Source organism: Elaeis guineensis, chromosome 4 (genome assembly GCF_000442705.2).
Source record: "Elaeis guineensis isolate ETL-2024a chromosome 4, EG11, whole genome shotgun sequence".
Taxonomy (NCBI): domain Eukaryota; kingdom Viridiplantae; phylum Streptophyta; class Magnoliopsida; order Arecales; family Arecaceae; genus Elaeis; species Elaeis guineensis.
The window spans coordinates 63,703,113-63,718,222 of record NC_025996.2 but is presented as its reverse complement, the minus strand read 5'-3'; the positions used below and the strand labels follow the sequence as shown (position 1 = coordinate 63,718,222).

General features: G+C 39.3%; 1 protein-coding gene across 2 annotated transcripts; it reads left to right on the top strand.

Moving 5' to 3' along the window:
• Positions 1–2,526: 2,526 nt before the first annotated feature.
• Positions 2,527–9,011, top strand: LOC105061517 (H/ACA ribonucleoprotein complex subunit 4). Of its 2 annotated transcripts, none has more exons than XM_010945589.4 (2): positions 2,527–4,595; positions 8,223–9,011. In XM_010945589.4, exon 1 carries the CDS (start codon positions 2,639–2,641, stop codon positions 4,550–4,552), a length of 1,914 nt encoding a protein of 637 aa, XP_010943891.1. In that variant the 5' UTR covers positions 2,527–2,638; the 3' UTR covers positions 4,553–4,595; positions 8,223–9,011. The 2 variants fall into 2 exon arrangements, with proteins under 2 accessions (XP_010943891.1, XP_010943892.1); XM_010945590.4 differs by lacking the exon at positions 8,223–9,011 and adding an exon at positions 5,849–6,140.
• The last annotated feature ends 6,099 nt before the right edge of the window (positions 9,012–15,110 follow it).

Below are 15,110 nucleotides of genomic sequence, written 5' to 3'. Positions count from 1 at the left end.
CGACGAGGATGCAGAAGGTCGGGGGGTAGCCTCCCTAGCACGATGGAGCGAAGGGGCTACGCAACCTTTGTCGGTGCCGATTCCTTCCTCGGGGTAGCACCACTGGGCCTCGAGGAACCCCCAACTGTGGGCTAGGAGAGGACGGCTTCAGTTCAATCGAGCTTGGGGTTTGGGGCTGCGCTCGCCTTCTTTCTCTTCACGGCCCGACGAAGAGCTTCAATATCTTCGGGATTCATCTTTGCACGGAAGACGAGGTTAGCCAAAATGAAAGAAGCATTGGACTAAAGAAGATGTAAAAAAAATACTTACCCTTAGGATCGGTCGGACTCAACCTGACCTTGAATAAAGTCTCCTCGGTAAGGAGCTTGGACAATGAAGGGAGAGTAAGAGTGAAGATCTGCACCAATGCCTCCTCCTCGACGTCTGATAATATGGGAGCTCTGACCATTGACTTATGAGATCAATCCCATGACGTGTTAAAATCTCAAGATTGCTCGATCGAGATAAAGAAAAAATGCTCCGAGTTATGTATCGAGGAAGGAGCACCTCAAAAGAGACAACGTCCCTTTCAAGGAGAGGCATACCACCATCTAATCTCTGTAGAGTACTCCTTTAGCATAAAGCAAGTCCAAAAGAGGCGGGAGATCGGTTCGACCCCGAGGAGAAGGCAGTGGGTGAAAAAAAATCAAAATTTGGCACCATGAGTTCGACGCAATGCTACAAGGGCTTACTTTATATAAGTCAAGAAATTCAACGATCAAAAATGGAAGGGCAGTCTAAGGCCAACCTTCAGGGATTCCTCATACAGTCCTATCCAACCATGATGAGGAAGAGCTATGTGCTCCCCGAGGATGGCGACCTCTAATCTAAAGTCAGCGGTGATGTGATACTTTAGCCTAAGGATCTCCAGGTCCTTTGAGGTGAGAACGGAGTTCACTCTGAATGGATCGAAGTTTGGGACCTCACTCACTTTGGGCCTACCCAAAAAATAGATTATGTCGGACCCAGGGTATGCACGCCTTGCATCATCACCTGAACTCTAGGTGGAGGGGGATGAACTAGACGCACTCATAGTTAGGTAATGAGAAACTAACCTAAGGATAATGGGGCCGAGCAAACGGAGGACGAAGATGGGGTTAACGGTAGCTCAGCCTCGATCGAGCAGAACCCCCAGAAAATGAAGTGGCAGAGTTCTCCCTCCCAACAGCAGAGAAGGTGAAAACTAAAGTTACCACAGTACAATTTATAGAATGCCTGGACGGCTTCGATTTATTGTCGATTTACCTCCTCCGACCGATGCTCGACAAATGGTAGCCTATGACTGGTCAAGATGTAGCTTCTGTGGATCCAACGAACCAACATTCCAAATTTGAAGATGGTTCATCTTAGGACGCCGATCTTCAACACATGTCAACCGAGGACAGCTCAACGAGATCAGCCTCAACCTCAGACTGGTACTCTCTTCAACTGACTTATTAGAAGCTCAACCTCGAGAGTGGGGGACATCTGTTATGGATTTGTACCTCATCCTCGATTGCCACATCCTCGCCTTCAATCGAGCTATGGGAGATGGTCTACCAGATTGTAGATATACGGTAGATGAAGATTGTCAAGTACAATCTACTGAGTTAGCATCTGTTCCTCTCTTCAGCCTAATTTTGGTTTACCTCATCTTTGGATGACCTACTATAGCTCGTACTAGCCCAACCTATTCAGATTATCTGTAGCCAACATGCACTCTTTGCTCTCCATAACCTCAGCCCTGGACGATCTACCATAGCTCGTCCGTAGCCGAGTTAAACTCCTCACCGCCAGATTCATCTCTCTCTCTCTCAAATTAGAAAAGTCCAAAAAAAATAGAATTCTTCTGCAATAGAATACCTTGTAAAAAAAAAATCTTATCCAAATTAATTTGTGCGATAAATCTAGAAGACTATCAAGACTCTAAGACGAATACGACTTCAATTCCTCCCTTATAAGTAAAGGGTTCTGGGACCCTCAAGGTACTCACTCGACTTCTTGCTTTTTTCTCTCGTTGTTTTTCATCTTCTAATTTGAGCGTCGGAGGGTCTTCGCTGAAAAATACCCCTAATGAGGATTTCTTTATAGATGATCGGACGAAACCCTAGCAGCGGTTTCACCTCGGTCATATCTACCTCGGTGACCGACCTAAGATGGAGAGATCAGGAGCAACACCACCTATATTTAATCAAACAACAAAAAATAAAATATTGTTAAAAAGGTGAAAATATTTTTAGAGCATCATCGCAAAACCCTTGTTTCAAAACTAAAACTACTACTTTTACTGCGTTTAGAGCCTTATAAGCTTTCCTATGGCAAGGTATTTTCTCATATAGCGCCACCAATTCAATAGCGGTGGGTTACACAAACCAGAAAAAGCTTGAATTTTCTGATTTAAACCAAGGAGGGTCCCAGTCGCGCGCTCGTAAATTTTTATCCGAGCCTTGCAAGGGTTCAAGCAGAGCAGATCGTCCTATTTATGGCAAGCGGAGCAATAAGATTCGTGACAAACGACACAAGCCAGGCGGTCTAAAACCTCTTTAAAACCCTCTCACCGCTTCCCTGATCCCCCCTTCGAACATCCACCTAAACCCTAATACCTTCACACCCTATCACCATGTCGACGCCGCCGGCCATTTCCTCCACCTCGCCCACTTCCGAAAGGAAGCATAAGAAGAAGAAGAAGGACAAGAAGTCCTCCTCCGCCGCAGCCGCGGAGGCTGCCAATGGAGGCGACGAAGCCCCCATCTCCCCCGCCGCCGACTCCATCGATGACGATCCGTTCCAGAAGGACTACCTCATCAAGCCCCAGTCGTTTACCCCCTCGATTGACACGTCCAAGTGGCCAATCCTCCTCAAGAACTACGACCGCCTCAACGTCCGCACCGGCCACTACACCCCACTCCCCGCCGGCCACTCCCCTCTGAAACGCCCCCTCCCCGAGTACCTCCGCTATGGCATCCTCAACCTCGACAAGCCCTCCAACCCCTCCTCCCACGAGGTTGTCGCCTGGATCAAGCGCATTCTCCGCGCGGAGAAGACCGGTCATAGCGGCACACTCGACCCCAAGGTCACCGGCAACCTAATCGTCTGCATCGACCGCGCCACCCGCCTCGTCAAGTCCCAGCAGGGCGCCGGCAAGGAGTACGTCTGCGTCGCCCGCCTCCACTCCGCCGTCCCCGATGTCGCCAAGGTCGCCCGCGCACTCGAAACCCTCACCGGTGCTGTTTTCCAGCGGCCGCCACTCATCTCCGCCGTCAAGCGCCAGCTCCGGATCCGGACCATATATGAAAGCAAGCTCCTTGAGTTTGATCCTGATAAGCATCTCGTGGTTTTCTGGATTTCGTGCGAGGCTGGCACGTATGTTCGGACTCTCTGCGTTCATCTGGGCTTGATCCTTGGTGTCGGAGGGCATATGCAGGAGCTGCGGCGGGTGCGGTCCGGGATCCTCGGAGAGAAGGATAACATGGTGACCATGCATGACGTACTGGACGCCCAGTGGGTGTATGATAATTTTAAGGATGAGAGCTATCTGAGGCGGGTGGTGATGCCGCTAGAGGTATTGCTCACGAGTTACAAGAGGCTGGTGGTGAAGGACTCGGCTGTCAATGCTATCTGTTACGGTGCGAAGCTGATGATTCCTGGTCTGCTGAGGTTTGAGAATGATATTGAGGTTGGGGAGGAGGTCGTGCTGATGACTACGAAAGGGGAGGCGATTGCACTTGGGATTGCAGAGATGACGACTGCTGTGATGGCGACTTGTGATCATGGATCGGTGGCGAGGATTAAGAGGGTGGTAATGGATCGAGACACTTACCCGAGGAAGTGGGGGCTGGGGCCGAGGGCATTGAAGAAGAAGAAGATGATTGCGGAAGGGCTGTTGGATAAGCATGGGAAGCCAAATGAGAAGACACCAGCAGAATGGCTTCGAAATGTGGTGCTGCCGACTGGAGGGGACACAATGGTCGCAGGTCTTGCAGCAGCACCAGAGTCGGTGGCACTGAAAGTGGGGGCTGCAGTTGAAGAAGGAAAGGAAGAGAAGAAAAAGAAGAAGAAGCAAAAGGATGGGAATGAAGGCAATGAAGGGCGGAAGCGTAAATTGGAGGAAGGAGGTGAAAGCCCTGTTGCTAAGAAGGCCAAGGTTGAGGAAGTTCAGGATGCTATGGTCCCGGATGAAGGGAAGAAGGTGGAGGTTGAGGAAGTGTTGGTTAAAGAGGAGAAGAGTGAGAAGAAGAAAAAGAAGAAGAAGAAAGACAAGGAGAAAGGAAAATTGGTATTGTCTGATGAGGAGAAGGCAGTAGAAAAGGAAAAGATGAAGAAAAGCAGTAAAGATAAGAGTGAACTGGGATCATCTGATGAGGAGAAGGATGTGGGGGAGAAAAAGAAGAAAAAGAAAAAGAGTAAAGAAGGTGATGATAGTGGGGAACATGAACTACGTAGCAGCACAGGAGATGACAGTGGAGAAGCAGTGAAAAGTGAGAAGAAGAAGGAGAAGAAAAAGAAGCATCGGGATGCAGAGGACACAGCATGAGTGGATGAAATGTGTCTTTGGGATGTCATCTTCAGGCAAGAAGGTTGGTTGACCTTTCACATATTGATACAATTGAGTGGTAAAAGTCATGCAGAACTCATACTCATTTTTAGCTCTGCATGTATGGCAGCAATGAGGCTAGCCTGATGCTATGGCTCGTAGGTTTTATTTAATGTTTCTTTTTGTCTTCCTTTTTCTGGAAATGATGATGTATCAGAGAAACTTCTTTTGCTTATGATGCGATAATGATTTATATGGACATGGTTTTTGTAGTTTGTATTAGTTTTGCTAAAATCGTGTATTCTGCATCCTCTTGATCTTGCTTTATATCTGCAATTTGGATGCTGTTTGTTTGGTTATCGTTATGTTGTTCATGATTTGTGTCTGCTCAGGTATAATTCTGCATCACACAAGAAAAATATTAATCGGCAATCATCATATCGCTTTCCTTTCTATTGTCCTGAATTCTGCTTTCCCTTTTACATTTTGTAGTAAATGAAACATTATTACCCTGAATCTCAGAATTCTAAATTTACTATTTATAAACACCATACACACCATTTTTAGTCAAGACTATATTCTAGACTCCCTGTTATGCTATCTCTACAATTGTTTGAACATTCCTTAGTAGTATTAATTTTATTTTTATCTTTTTTTATTGAGTTGCATATTTTGATCTATAATTGCAAAGAAAGGTTTATTCTGGGTTTTGCATGCATACATAAGTTACTGTCATGTCATCTGATAAAAGCAAAACTCTAAATGTAGCATGAGAACTTGTCAAAGTATAAAATCTTGTTGGATCTCATGATCACTGATAGCTGTGAGGTTTGTTCAATCATTTGACGTCGAGAAGCTTGACGCCTAAAATTAGCTGGAAATGCTCTGTTGGTTGTGCAACATGATTTGCTACTCTTTTGCTTTTTGTTTAAGATTTTATATTGAAGTCCACCTTTTTGTAATCTTTGTCTATGATTGAATGAGTTGATACTGATTGCTCAACATCCATACTCTTTGAGAACATGCTAGAATTCATAACTTGAAAATTAAGGACCTTGCATTTGCACAATTTGTTGTTAATAACTCATCAACTTGGTGATCAAGCTTGTATTTTACACACTGTATAGGCTCTAGAGAATGACTTCCTCTCCTGACAATTGCCATCTTAATTTCCTTCTTTCAAATTATGAGCAAGAATAAGCTTGTGTCTTCCATCATTCATAAAATGGTTCTGGTAGGGAATAATGAGGCTGACTTTGGTGTTGAGTTCCTGTTTGAAGTTTAACTTTTTGGTAGGCTACCATATGGGGGATGGTGGATGGTTTGGAAAAGGGGGCCAGGAAGGTGGTTCAGGAAGAAACATAACAAGATTGAGCAGGGACTGAGGTTTGAGACTGCACTCTTCGGACTTTAGTTGATGTCATGGCTGGAGGGAATCTGCTAACATGGCATTGGGCAAGAGAACGAAGACATTTCAAGGTGTTTCTGCAAGAAACAGAGGCAAGAAGGATTGTGATATGAGGCTGACTAAATGTAACTTAATGTATAATGGTCTTTATAATGTTGGAGTCATGATGACAGTACATGGGCTTGAGGTTGATCTAAGTAGTCTGGAACTACTGGTGTGGTTTCTGTTTTGGCACTTCATTGAGCCAGCCACTTTCTTCTTCAGCTATCAAATTTGATGCTAAGTTCATGTGGGTACACATAAGCTTGAGGGGTTCTTCTTTAAGGAAAAGAAAAAGGAATCATTGATGAGGACAAAACCCCATGGTGAGGAAATAGTGCATGCAATTTGTTATTAAAACACAACTCACAGAGCATGACTCGGAGGACTATTTTGTCTGCTCAATAAAAACTAATGACTTAGTTATGTATCTCAAGAGAAAGGACTGATTTGTGTTTGGATTAGAAAAAGGGAATACAATGTCAAAATCTAGATACAAAATTATATGATGAAAATAACAAAAAAGTTATGAGTGATGAATAATATAATACAGTATGATCCTTTCTCAAATTGTTGCTAATTTTAGAATCTTGATTTACTGGAATTCCTATTGAATGCAAATGGTTCGAGGACTTGGAGCTGTGTCAGTAACAGAGTTATGAAAATAAATAATATGAATATCGGGTGAATGAGATAGGAAATAAATGTAACTAAAAGAAAATTATTTTTTATATTAGTCGAGTAAAACTATTAATAAACAATTGAAGAGTTTTCTTGTGTACAATATGCTTTCTTAACAGAAATAACATAACCATGACTAGCAAGAACATTAAAGAAAATTAAGGGAGGAAAAAGAGGGGAAAAAAAAAATCCAAGCAGAACTAAGCCACTACTATTTTTCTCCTTGTTGAAACCTATAGTTGATGTATACTGTGAAGTCAGAGTATACAGACCAGCACCATGAGTGTCATCCTAGACTCCTAGTCACAAAATATATCAGCTGTTATTTATGGTCTCAGTTAAATCAGGAGTTTATAATTGCAATTTGTTATTAGAAAACAGATTTGGGTATGATTTATCGTATCCTTGGCTTCCATGATAAGGAATCTGGTAAATTCTTTGCATGCCTTTTGATGAATGGCTCCCATGTTGTGAGATATGTGGTTGTTTAATATCACATGATATAATTGGCTACTTTATTCTCATAAAAATGCCTTCATAGGTGGTAGGCTTAGGAGTTCTAACTCAAAAATCTAAAGATGCTGTGGGCAATTGAACTATAACCTCTAATATATTAAATTGAAACTCCTCACCTTCTTGCATGCATGAGGTTCTGGATGGCATGTCTTTGTTTTCATGTGCATAGCATGTGACAAAATCTACAAAATCTAGAGTTTTAAAATCTTGGTCCCCCCTCAAATTGAGTCTGCCTATGCTAGGATCAGTCAGATAATGGAAGACTATATATATATATATGTGTTGTATATACATATATATATATATATATATATATATATATATATATATATATATATATATATATATATATATATATATATATGTATATATGTGTGTGTGTGTATCAGTTTTTGGTGAATTGGTACTTGGGGTGCAATTGGGCCAAGCCGAGTAGCTACAGACTCGAGCTTATTTTGATTCAAAATATTCGGACTCAAAATTTGACTCAAGATTGATTGAGTCTTAATATTCTAAGCTCGAGCTCGACTCGACAAAAAAAAGCAATACTTAAGATCGACTCGAATTGACTTGAATATCGATCGAACCATATTCAAACTTGAGTTCGAGCTTTATCCTACTCATAATATATAAATATATATTATAAATAAAAATAATATTATTAAAATATATATAAATTCGAGTAGGCTCGTAAGTCTTCGAGCTGAGTATCTTGCTACTCAAGCTCAACAAGAAAAATTATTGAAGCTACTCGAGCTTGATAGTAATGGAGTCAAGTCGAGCTTGGACTCATTTGCGCCCCTAATTGGAATCCTTGGGCTGCCTCCCTTCCTGGATAGCATATTTACAAGTTACTAGTTGTGGGATATGATAGCTACTAAATAGTTAATTTACTAAATTTCCTTCCTGATTGCTAAATTTTATTGGTTTAAGATTTGAAGAGGGACTGTTTTCTAACTTCTGGGTTTTCTTCATGAGGTTATAATTGTTTAAGTAATTAAATCCTTTCCCTTTTATGTGTTCCAGATGTTTTAACCACTTCCCATGTGGAAACTGGATAATTACAATTGTTGTGGGGCATGAGCAGAATGGAGACCAACAAAAATTCTAGCTTTTCTGCAAAGAAGTACCTGGCTTTTGTCTTGTGCCATTTCTGCAAATTCGGGAAAGATTACCACAATCACCATCACAGTTTAAAAAAACACTTCCATGCAGTTCGTATGTTCTCAAAACAACTACCTGGCTTTTAATTGTCTTGTTCTTTTTCTACAAATTCAAGAAAGATCGCCACAATCACCATTGAAGTTTACACACAACCAGTTCCATGCAGTTCTCATATTTTCAAGACAACCACCTCTCATAGACAGCCAGTTTGCGGTGCTTTCACTGTATTCACACCAATTATTCCAATACAAAAACATTCCATATGTTCTTACCCTTAAAAAGAAAAATGTCTGTGCTATCTAATATACTATCTTTGGCCTAAGCTCTTGTGTACATGCCTCTAGAACAGAACAGAATTGAATCCAAATAATAGATCGCCTTGTGTGCAAATGTATTTATCATCGTCTTGCAGCTCTGGACCTTTAAGCACCAAAAGATTATATGAAGGCATGCAAAAGATTTAAGAAAATTAATCTGAAAAAGATACTGGCATTGTGGATATGGATGCATGGACAATGGACTGCAGTTCAGTTGAATCTGAGGTGGGTTTATGCAGTTCAGTATCTTTTTTCCTTAAATTGTATTATGGCCTATTTGTTCACTGCTGAAAACAGTATGATTGTTCATATATTTCCTTGATTTTCCAAATAATTCAACAATTGCCTGCACTTGGAAGTTTACCAGGAGGTTAAGCTATATATTCTTGTCAATTAAGTGTTTTTTTTGTAATTTTGGTCACTGGACATAGGATTTAGTGGGTCCTTAGGATCTAAAAGGTTCTTTAGAAACCTATCATTGCTTCATCCTTTTAAGTTTATATATTTGAGGTTTTATTTGTGTATGTCCAGCGTACATGGCAATTTCCATCGAGTTGTTGAACAAGTGGACTCATATTGCTTGTAGGATTGTTATTACATATGAGGTTCTGGAATTTCTAGCTTCGTTGATCCTTTTTCTCTTGTAATATTGAAACCAACAAGTACTTCTATATTAATTCTAAACTTGGTAACATAATTTTAAAACTTTGACGTTATTGAATCTTGCTTGGCCTTTTGTTGTTTTCTTGCATCCTTGAGAATCAATTTATTGTCAAGATTGCCTATTTGAATATGCACTTCTTATATTTAGCATTCACATATTTGACACAATAGTCTTCTGGTAGAACTTGTGAATCTAAACAAATTTCTGAATTTCAATGCTGTATATGTTTTAATTTGCTTTGCTTCTTTGAACTACAGTGCAGCAGAAAACTTATCATTCCCTCCACCAAGTCCTGTTATTTCTCCTACTCTTTTTCCTGATTCTTTCTTTTGAGAATCAAATGTTCTGTGGAAGCATTTAGGTGCTTTGGGATTTTATGTTTGTTTAGTTATATGGAGATTATGTTTCATTGGACATGTTGGCCACGGACTTCACAAGGGAAGTGAGATATCTTGGTTTAGTTCCTGGAGAAAGAAGAGATATTTAACATTTCATATTTGAGGACAAATAGGAAGAAGTTAACTTGATGAAAAATTGTGTTGCAAGACTTTGCTTAGTTCCATGGTTTAATAAATTGTGAAGTTGGAAGTGCTTAGAGATCAAGCTTGGGAGTCGTTTCTACAGTTGCATTAAGATATGAACTTTGAAAGGATTGATATGTCCTCCCTGATTGAGAGTGGCACTTTATTACATTCGCGTTTATCTATTTTGGAGATACGGAATATGAAGAAAATGAAAAAATAAGAAGGAAAGAGAGGACTAAAGCGATAGTGCTGATATCTTGGATCTGGTACACTTGCTTGCAGGAGAGGTTCTCGTCCATGGTTAGAGGCTAACGAGGTGTGTAGTTTTTTGATGGCATTCAATGGAAGCCAACTAAAGGATACCGTGTGTGATATTGTATCATACCATTCATATCAAATTGAGAAGGTCTTGGTAGATACATGCATACGTACATATGGATGCACGTACTACAAATATATATGTTTTTGTGTTGTGTGCATGCGTGTCACGATGAAGATTATTCACAAGCTTTTAGAGAGTTGAAAATAATCCTGAAAATGTATGTGTTTTGGCATTGGGATGGTTGCGCCTTCTCCTTTTGTATGACTGCATATTGAGCCCATATTGCCATTAAAAATAGTTTGCTAGCCCACTGTTTGTTTGTGTTGATGAGGAGTTTAGGTTTTTTCCTGTAAGGATGTTTGAGATGATTTAAGTGGTGTGCTTTTATCTGCAATTTTCAACGCCACATTTTGGATGTTATCTTTGTATACGCATCTCACATTTACGGAAGAGTACAATTAAACTAATAAGCATTTTATGGGAAACATTTATTAGTCGTTTTCCTTAATTTACTCGCAGACATGTGTCTAGCAATCTCATGCAGATTCAGAAATCTCATGCGGCAGAGGAGTCTTTGAAAACCAAACATCATTCTTTTAAATTTTATCTGTGATCGTGATTTAGTCGGAAAATTATCCATGGACTATCACAAACCAATAGACGATGGAAATTAGTTAGAAGGTTAAGAACCTACAAACTTTGCTGCTTAATCATAGATCAAATGTAAGAAACCCCTACCAAGCTTTTCTAAAAGCATTTGGTATTTCCTCACGCGCACGCCAGTTGAATAAACATTTTGAATAAATTCTGATCAAATTCTTTATTAGAAGAATTAGAAGAAACCTATAATGTATGAATTTTTACCAAATGTGTATGTCATTGTACGACCTGATCCAATGGGCTTGGTCCACTTGATTGGCCCCGCCACTAAACATGACCCAATATAGAGTGCACTAAATTTAAAGCATGGGTGAAAAAGAAAAAATTTGATGGAGAAGAAGAAGACTCTTGATGGAAGATTTTAACATGGAGGAGGTTTCTTGGCATCTCCTCCTATCTTATTTATAAAGCCCCCAACTTCTCCTTTCAATCCCATCGAAAGAGACAAGTTTGGATGGGAGTTTGTCGGGATTGTCGAGTTTTTCGCTTGATGATTTTCGTCAAAGTTGTGGGTCTACCACCACCAAAAGATATATAAGATGTTGAAACTTTTGATTAACCCTCTCCTCTCTCTTCTTAAGATCTTAGATTTTCTATTCCGGCCAGCAATCATCGAAAAAATTTTGAGAAAATGAATGAACCCTATTTTTCATTATTTTTCTTTTTTAATTTTTGAGTGTTCGTCATTACTGATTGCTAGGAAGGGAACCACCAATTGCACCAATGAGGTCTTGATTAAGGTCAACCACAGCCATGCCCATCATGGCTTATGTTCTGAGAAAAGAATGAGGAACATGGATCCCCTGTTCCGTCAGAACAAATAAAAAAAAGAAAAAAAAAGAAAAAAAAATAAAAGACAGAAAAGATGACTTTCTCTTTCTTTCCTCTCTCCTCTCTCTAGATTTTTTTTTTATTTTCTCTATAGATGGTTTTGTTTCCATCCATTGTTAGATCCAGTAAAAAATTTTTTCTTAGTGATTTTAATGGATCCCGATAAAAGATCCTAATCCATGGTCACTGGATAGTATATGCTGCCATACATCCTAACTAGATCAGATACTATTAGATTTGATAACCTATGATTTCTATTATTTATACACTTGTTCAATTATGATTTACTTAAATTATGTTAATCAGATTGATCGGGATGTTGGACAGTATTGCTTGCTTAGCTCTGTTCTATCTTATTAATGTCTTTATCCTCTAATATTTTTTTTCTGTTTGATTTATGAATTCAGTGAAAGTCTCTGGCTTTGTTGCTTTGAATCTGAATTGACCTGATCGATAAACTTTAAACTATCATATTGGTTGGGCAGCATATTCGTGCCATTCAAATTTTTGTTGAACATAACAAAATCTAGCATTTTATTGATTTTTTGTTAAATTTTTATATTTTAAGTGATTTTAATTGATTGAAATTATTTAATCAAATTGACCAGTGATTGTTGAATAACATATTACCTCCATTTTGATACTTATCTATACTACTGATTTGATCATCCTTGACCTCTATTAAATTACCTATCTTTTAGCCTGATCTTGATTAATAAGTTATGATGATTAAATCGACCCAAACTATTAAATGTGACTATTTTCTATCTTTTTTATAATTATTCATACTACTAATAATTGGACTTGATTCTGTATAGGAATATAATTATCTCGATAAGAAGATTTTGTTGGACTTGATTCTATATAGGAATGTAATTATCTCGATAATTGGACTTGATTCTGTATAGGACTTGATTTCAACAGTAGGATACTATGATATAATTTATTAATTAAAGATTTTGAAAAGAAAATTTGAAATTATTAGGATTTGTTGGAATACATACGAGGTAAGTGATATTTCATCATTTTCAAATTTATCGACAAATTTATGAAATCTTTTTTGACAATTTATGAAATTGATGTATGAATTTGATGAATGATATTTTATTATTAAATATATCTTATCTTAAAATAATAAAAAAATTATAGAAATATTCCTTCAACTGTAGTCTAATTTTATTTACACCTCTGTACTTTAAAAAATTATCAAACTAGCCATTCTAGTTATCGAAATATTTTCATATAGTTTAGCCATCATTTCTGTTAAATGAATGATGTCATGTGATTATCACATGATATTATTGTTTCATAAAATAATAAAAATATTATTATCTTCATCTCCTCTCTCTTCCCTCCCTCCTCTCTATTTGATCCCTTCTTCCTTCATTGCTAATATCTCTCTTTCTCTCTCTTCCTTCCTCCTTTCCTTCCTCTTCAATCATTTTTCCTCCTCCATCGTGGCTCTCTCCACTTTCACTCATTCCTCTATCTCCTCTCTTTCTTCATCTTTTTTTCCTTCTCATGCTCCTCCTCTAAGTCACTTATAAGCTATCCCCCTCCATGGCAGTCCCCTCCACCTCTATCTTTTTTTACGAACAACCTATCCTTCCCCCCTCCCCTTCCTTTTCATCCTCTTTTCCTCCGATCTATTTCTTGCTGACGACCTCTTTTCCCTCCCTTTCCTTTTTATCACTTCGCATCATTCTCTTCCTCCAAACCCATCTATTGCTGTGAATTTCTGGCTTGAGCCGAATTAGCTGGAGTTGGATGGCGATTAGTAAGAATTTGATAATCAGACTTATAAAATAAGTTCTTGATCGGAAGGTTGGCTCTAACGGGGATCCTTTGATGCTTAAATCAGAAACTCACAGAATAGATGGAAAGGAGTGCACGGGTGAAAAAATTATCTTGGGAGTCCTCTGGTTATCTCTATTTATAAATTTAGACGAGAGTCGTAAAGAGAAGAGTTGGAGGCCATCCCGACTCCATCGAGTGCATCGTTCCAAGATTTTTGGTCTAATTTTTTAGGATTCAATGGTTGTGGTTGCTTTATCCAGTCTATGGCCAGTTGCTCCTAGTAGCTGAGTGATTTGAAGGGATATGTGGGATCTTCTGATCAACTCTTCCAAAATTATTGATCAAATAAAGGTCTACCAAAGAATGGTGGTTATTGAAGGTAGGGGTCGGTGACCGATGCATGGGCTGGCGGACTATTTTTGGGTTGACTGTAACAGAGGTTTGCTAGTGTCTTTGATTTGGGCACCGATGACTTCTACCCATAACATATGTCCCTATTTTTGAGTCTGAGTCAGAATAGGATTGAGTGAAGGGAATATTAGTAAACCAAGTTTGTTGAAGAACATGTCACCAGTCTAGGCCTCTGATCAGAATGAGCATCAGTGTCGTTTGGGCAAGTAGAAACATCACATCATTAAGGCCAATCAAGAGCTAGCATTTAGGGGGTGTTAGATTCAAAGTGCTTTATGCACCATTTGAGACATAGCATAATTGTACCATCCAGAGTTATGACTTCAGCTTACTTAACAGCACCCCACGGCGGCCATCTGGTGATCTCAAGCAGAAAAATGTGGGATCAGGGTTGTTCTATCTTTTTATAAATAAGGGCACTCTTTTTATCCTTCATTCTTTCTTTTCGTTGCTTCCTTTATATGGTCTTCTTCTCCCCTGCAATGGTAGTATTCCTTAAGAAGAGTCCAGGTCCCATTAGCATCCTCTAGTCATCCCTTCGAATAGAGTGATTTTCAATTGAGCAAGTTAGTTTTGTAAGCTCCTCTACAGCCATTTTCCCCTTGGTTCTCACTTCCCTTGGGTATTTGCTCGTTGTTTTTTCTTTGCTTTCATATTTCTTTTCTTGTTTTCTTCTCGAGGTTGGTTTTGCTTTTTAACCTTAGGATGGGTGGATCGGGGAAACTGGCAGTGAATTGTTCTCCTGATCCTTCTTCAAGAGATGATCCTGGGGAGTCGAATGCTAGGTGCAGGGCTGAGGACTTCATGCCCGAACAGTACCATTTGATATTAGATTCGGACAACCTTAGTTTGCTTCGAATCCAGTTTGGGCTTCCTTCCAAATACGAGTTGGAACTCTTAGGTTTGAGTGGTCGGGTTTGCAACTCTCCCTCGAGTTGGCTTGCTCTATATGAGTAGTCATTCAGGGCTAGACTTGGATTTTTCCTCCATTCTTTTATGGTCAATCTTTTCAAGTTTTTTTTCTTTTTGATACGGCCTTAAGTTCAATGGTCCTGAATTCTTGACTCTTGATTGTTGATTTCTTGGCCACTTACTTTTTGGCTAAGATTCAACCATCCATATCTCTATTCTGATCTTTCTTTACATTATAAGGGATCCTTATGCTAATGATTGGTGGTGTATCTGTTCCTAAAAGGAGATTTCTCCCTGAACTAAGGTGCTCCT

Excerpts from the sequence above, each read along its gene's own strand:
- LOC105061517 (XM_010945589.4), top strand. The coding sequence starts at position 2,639 with ATGTCGACGCCGCCGGCCATTTCCTCCACCTCGCCCACTTCCGAAAGG.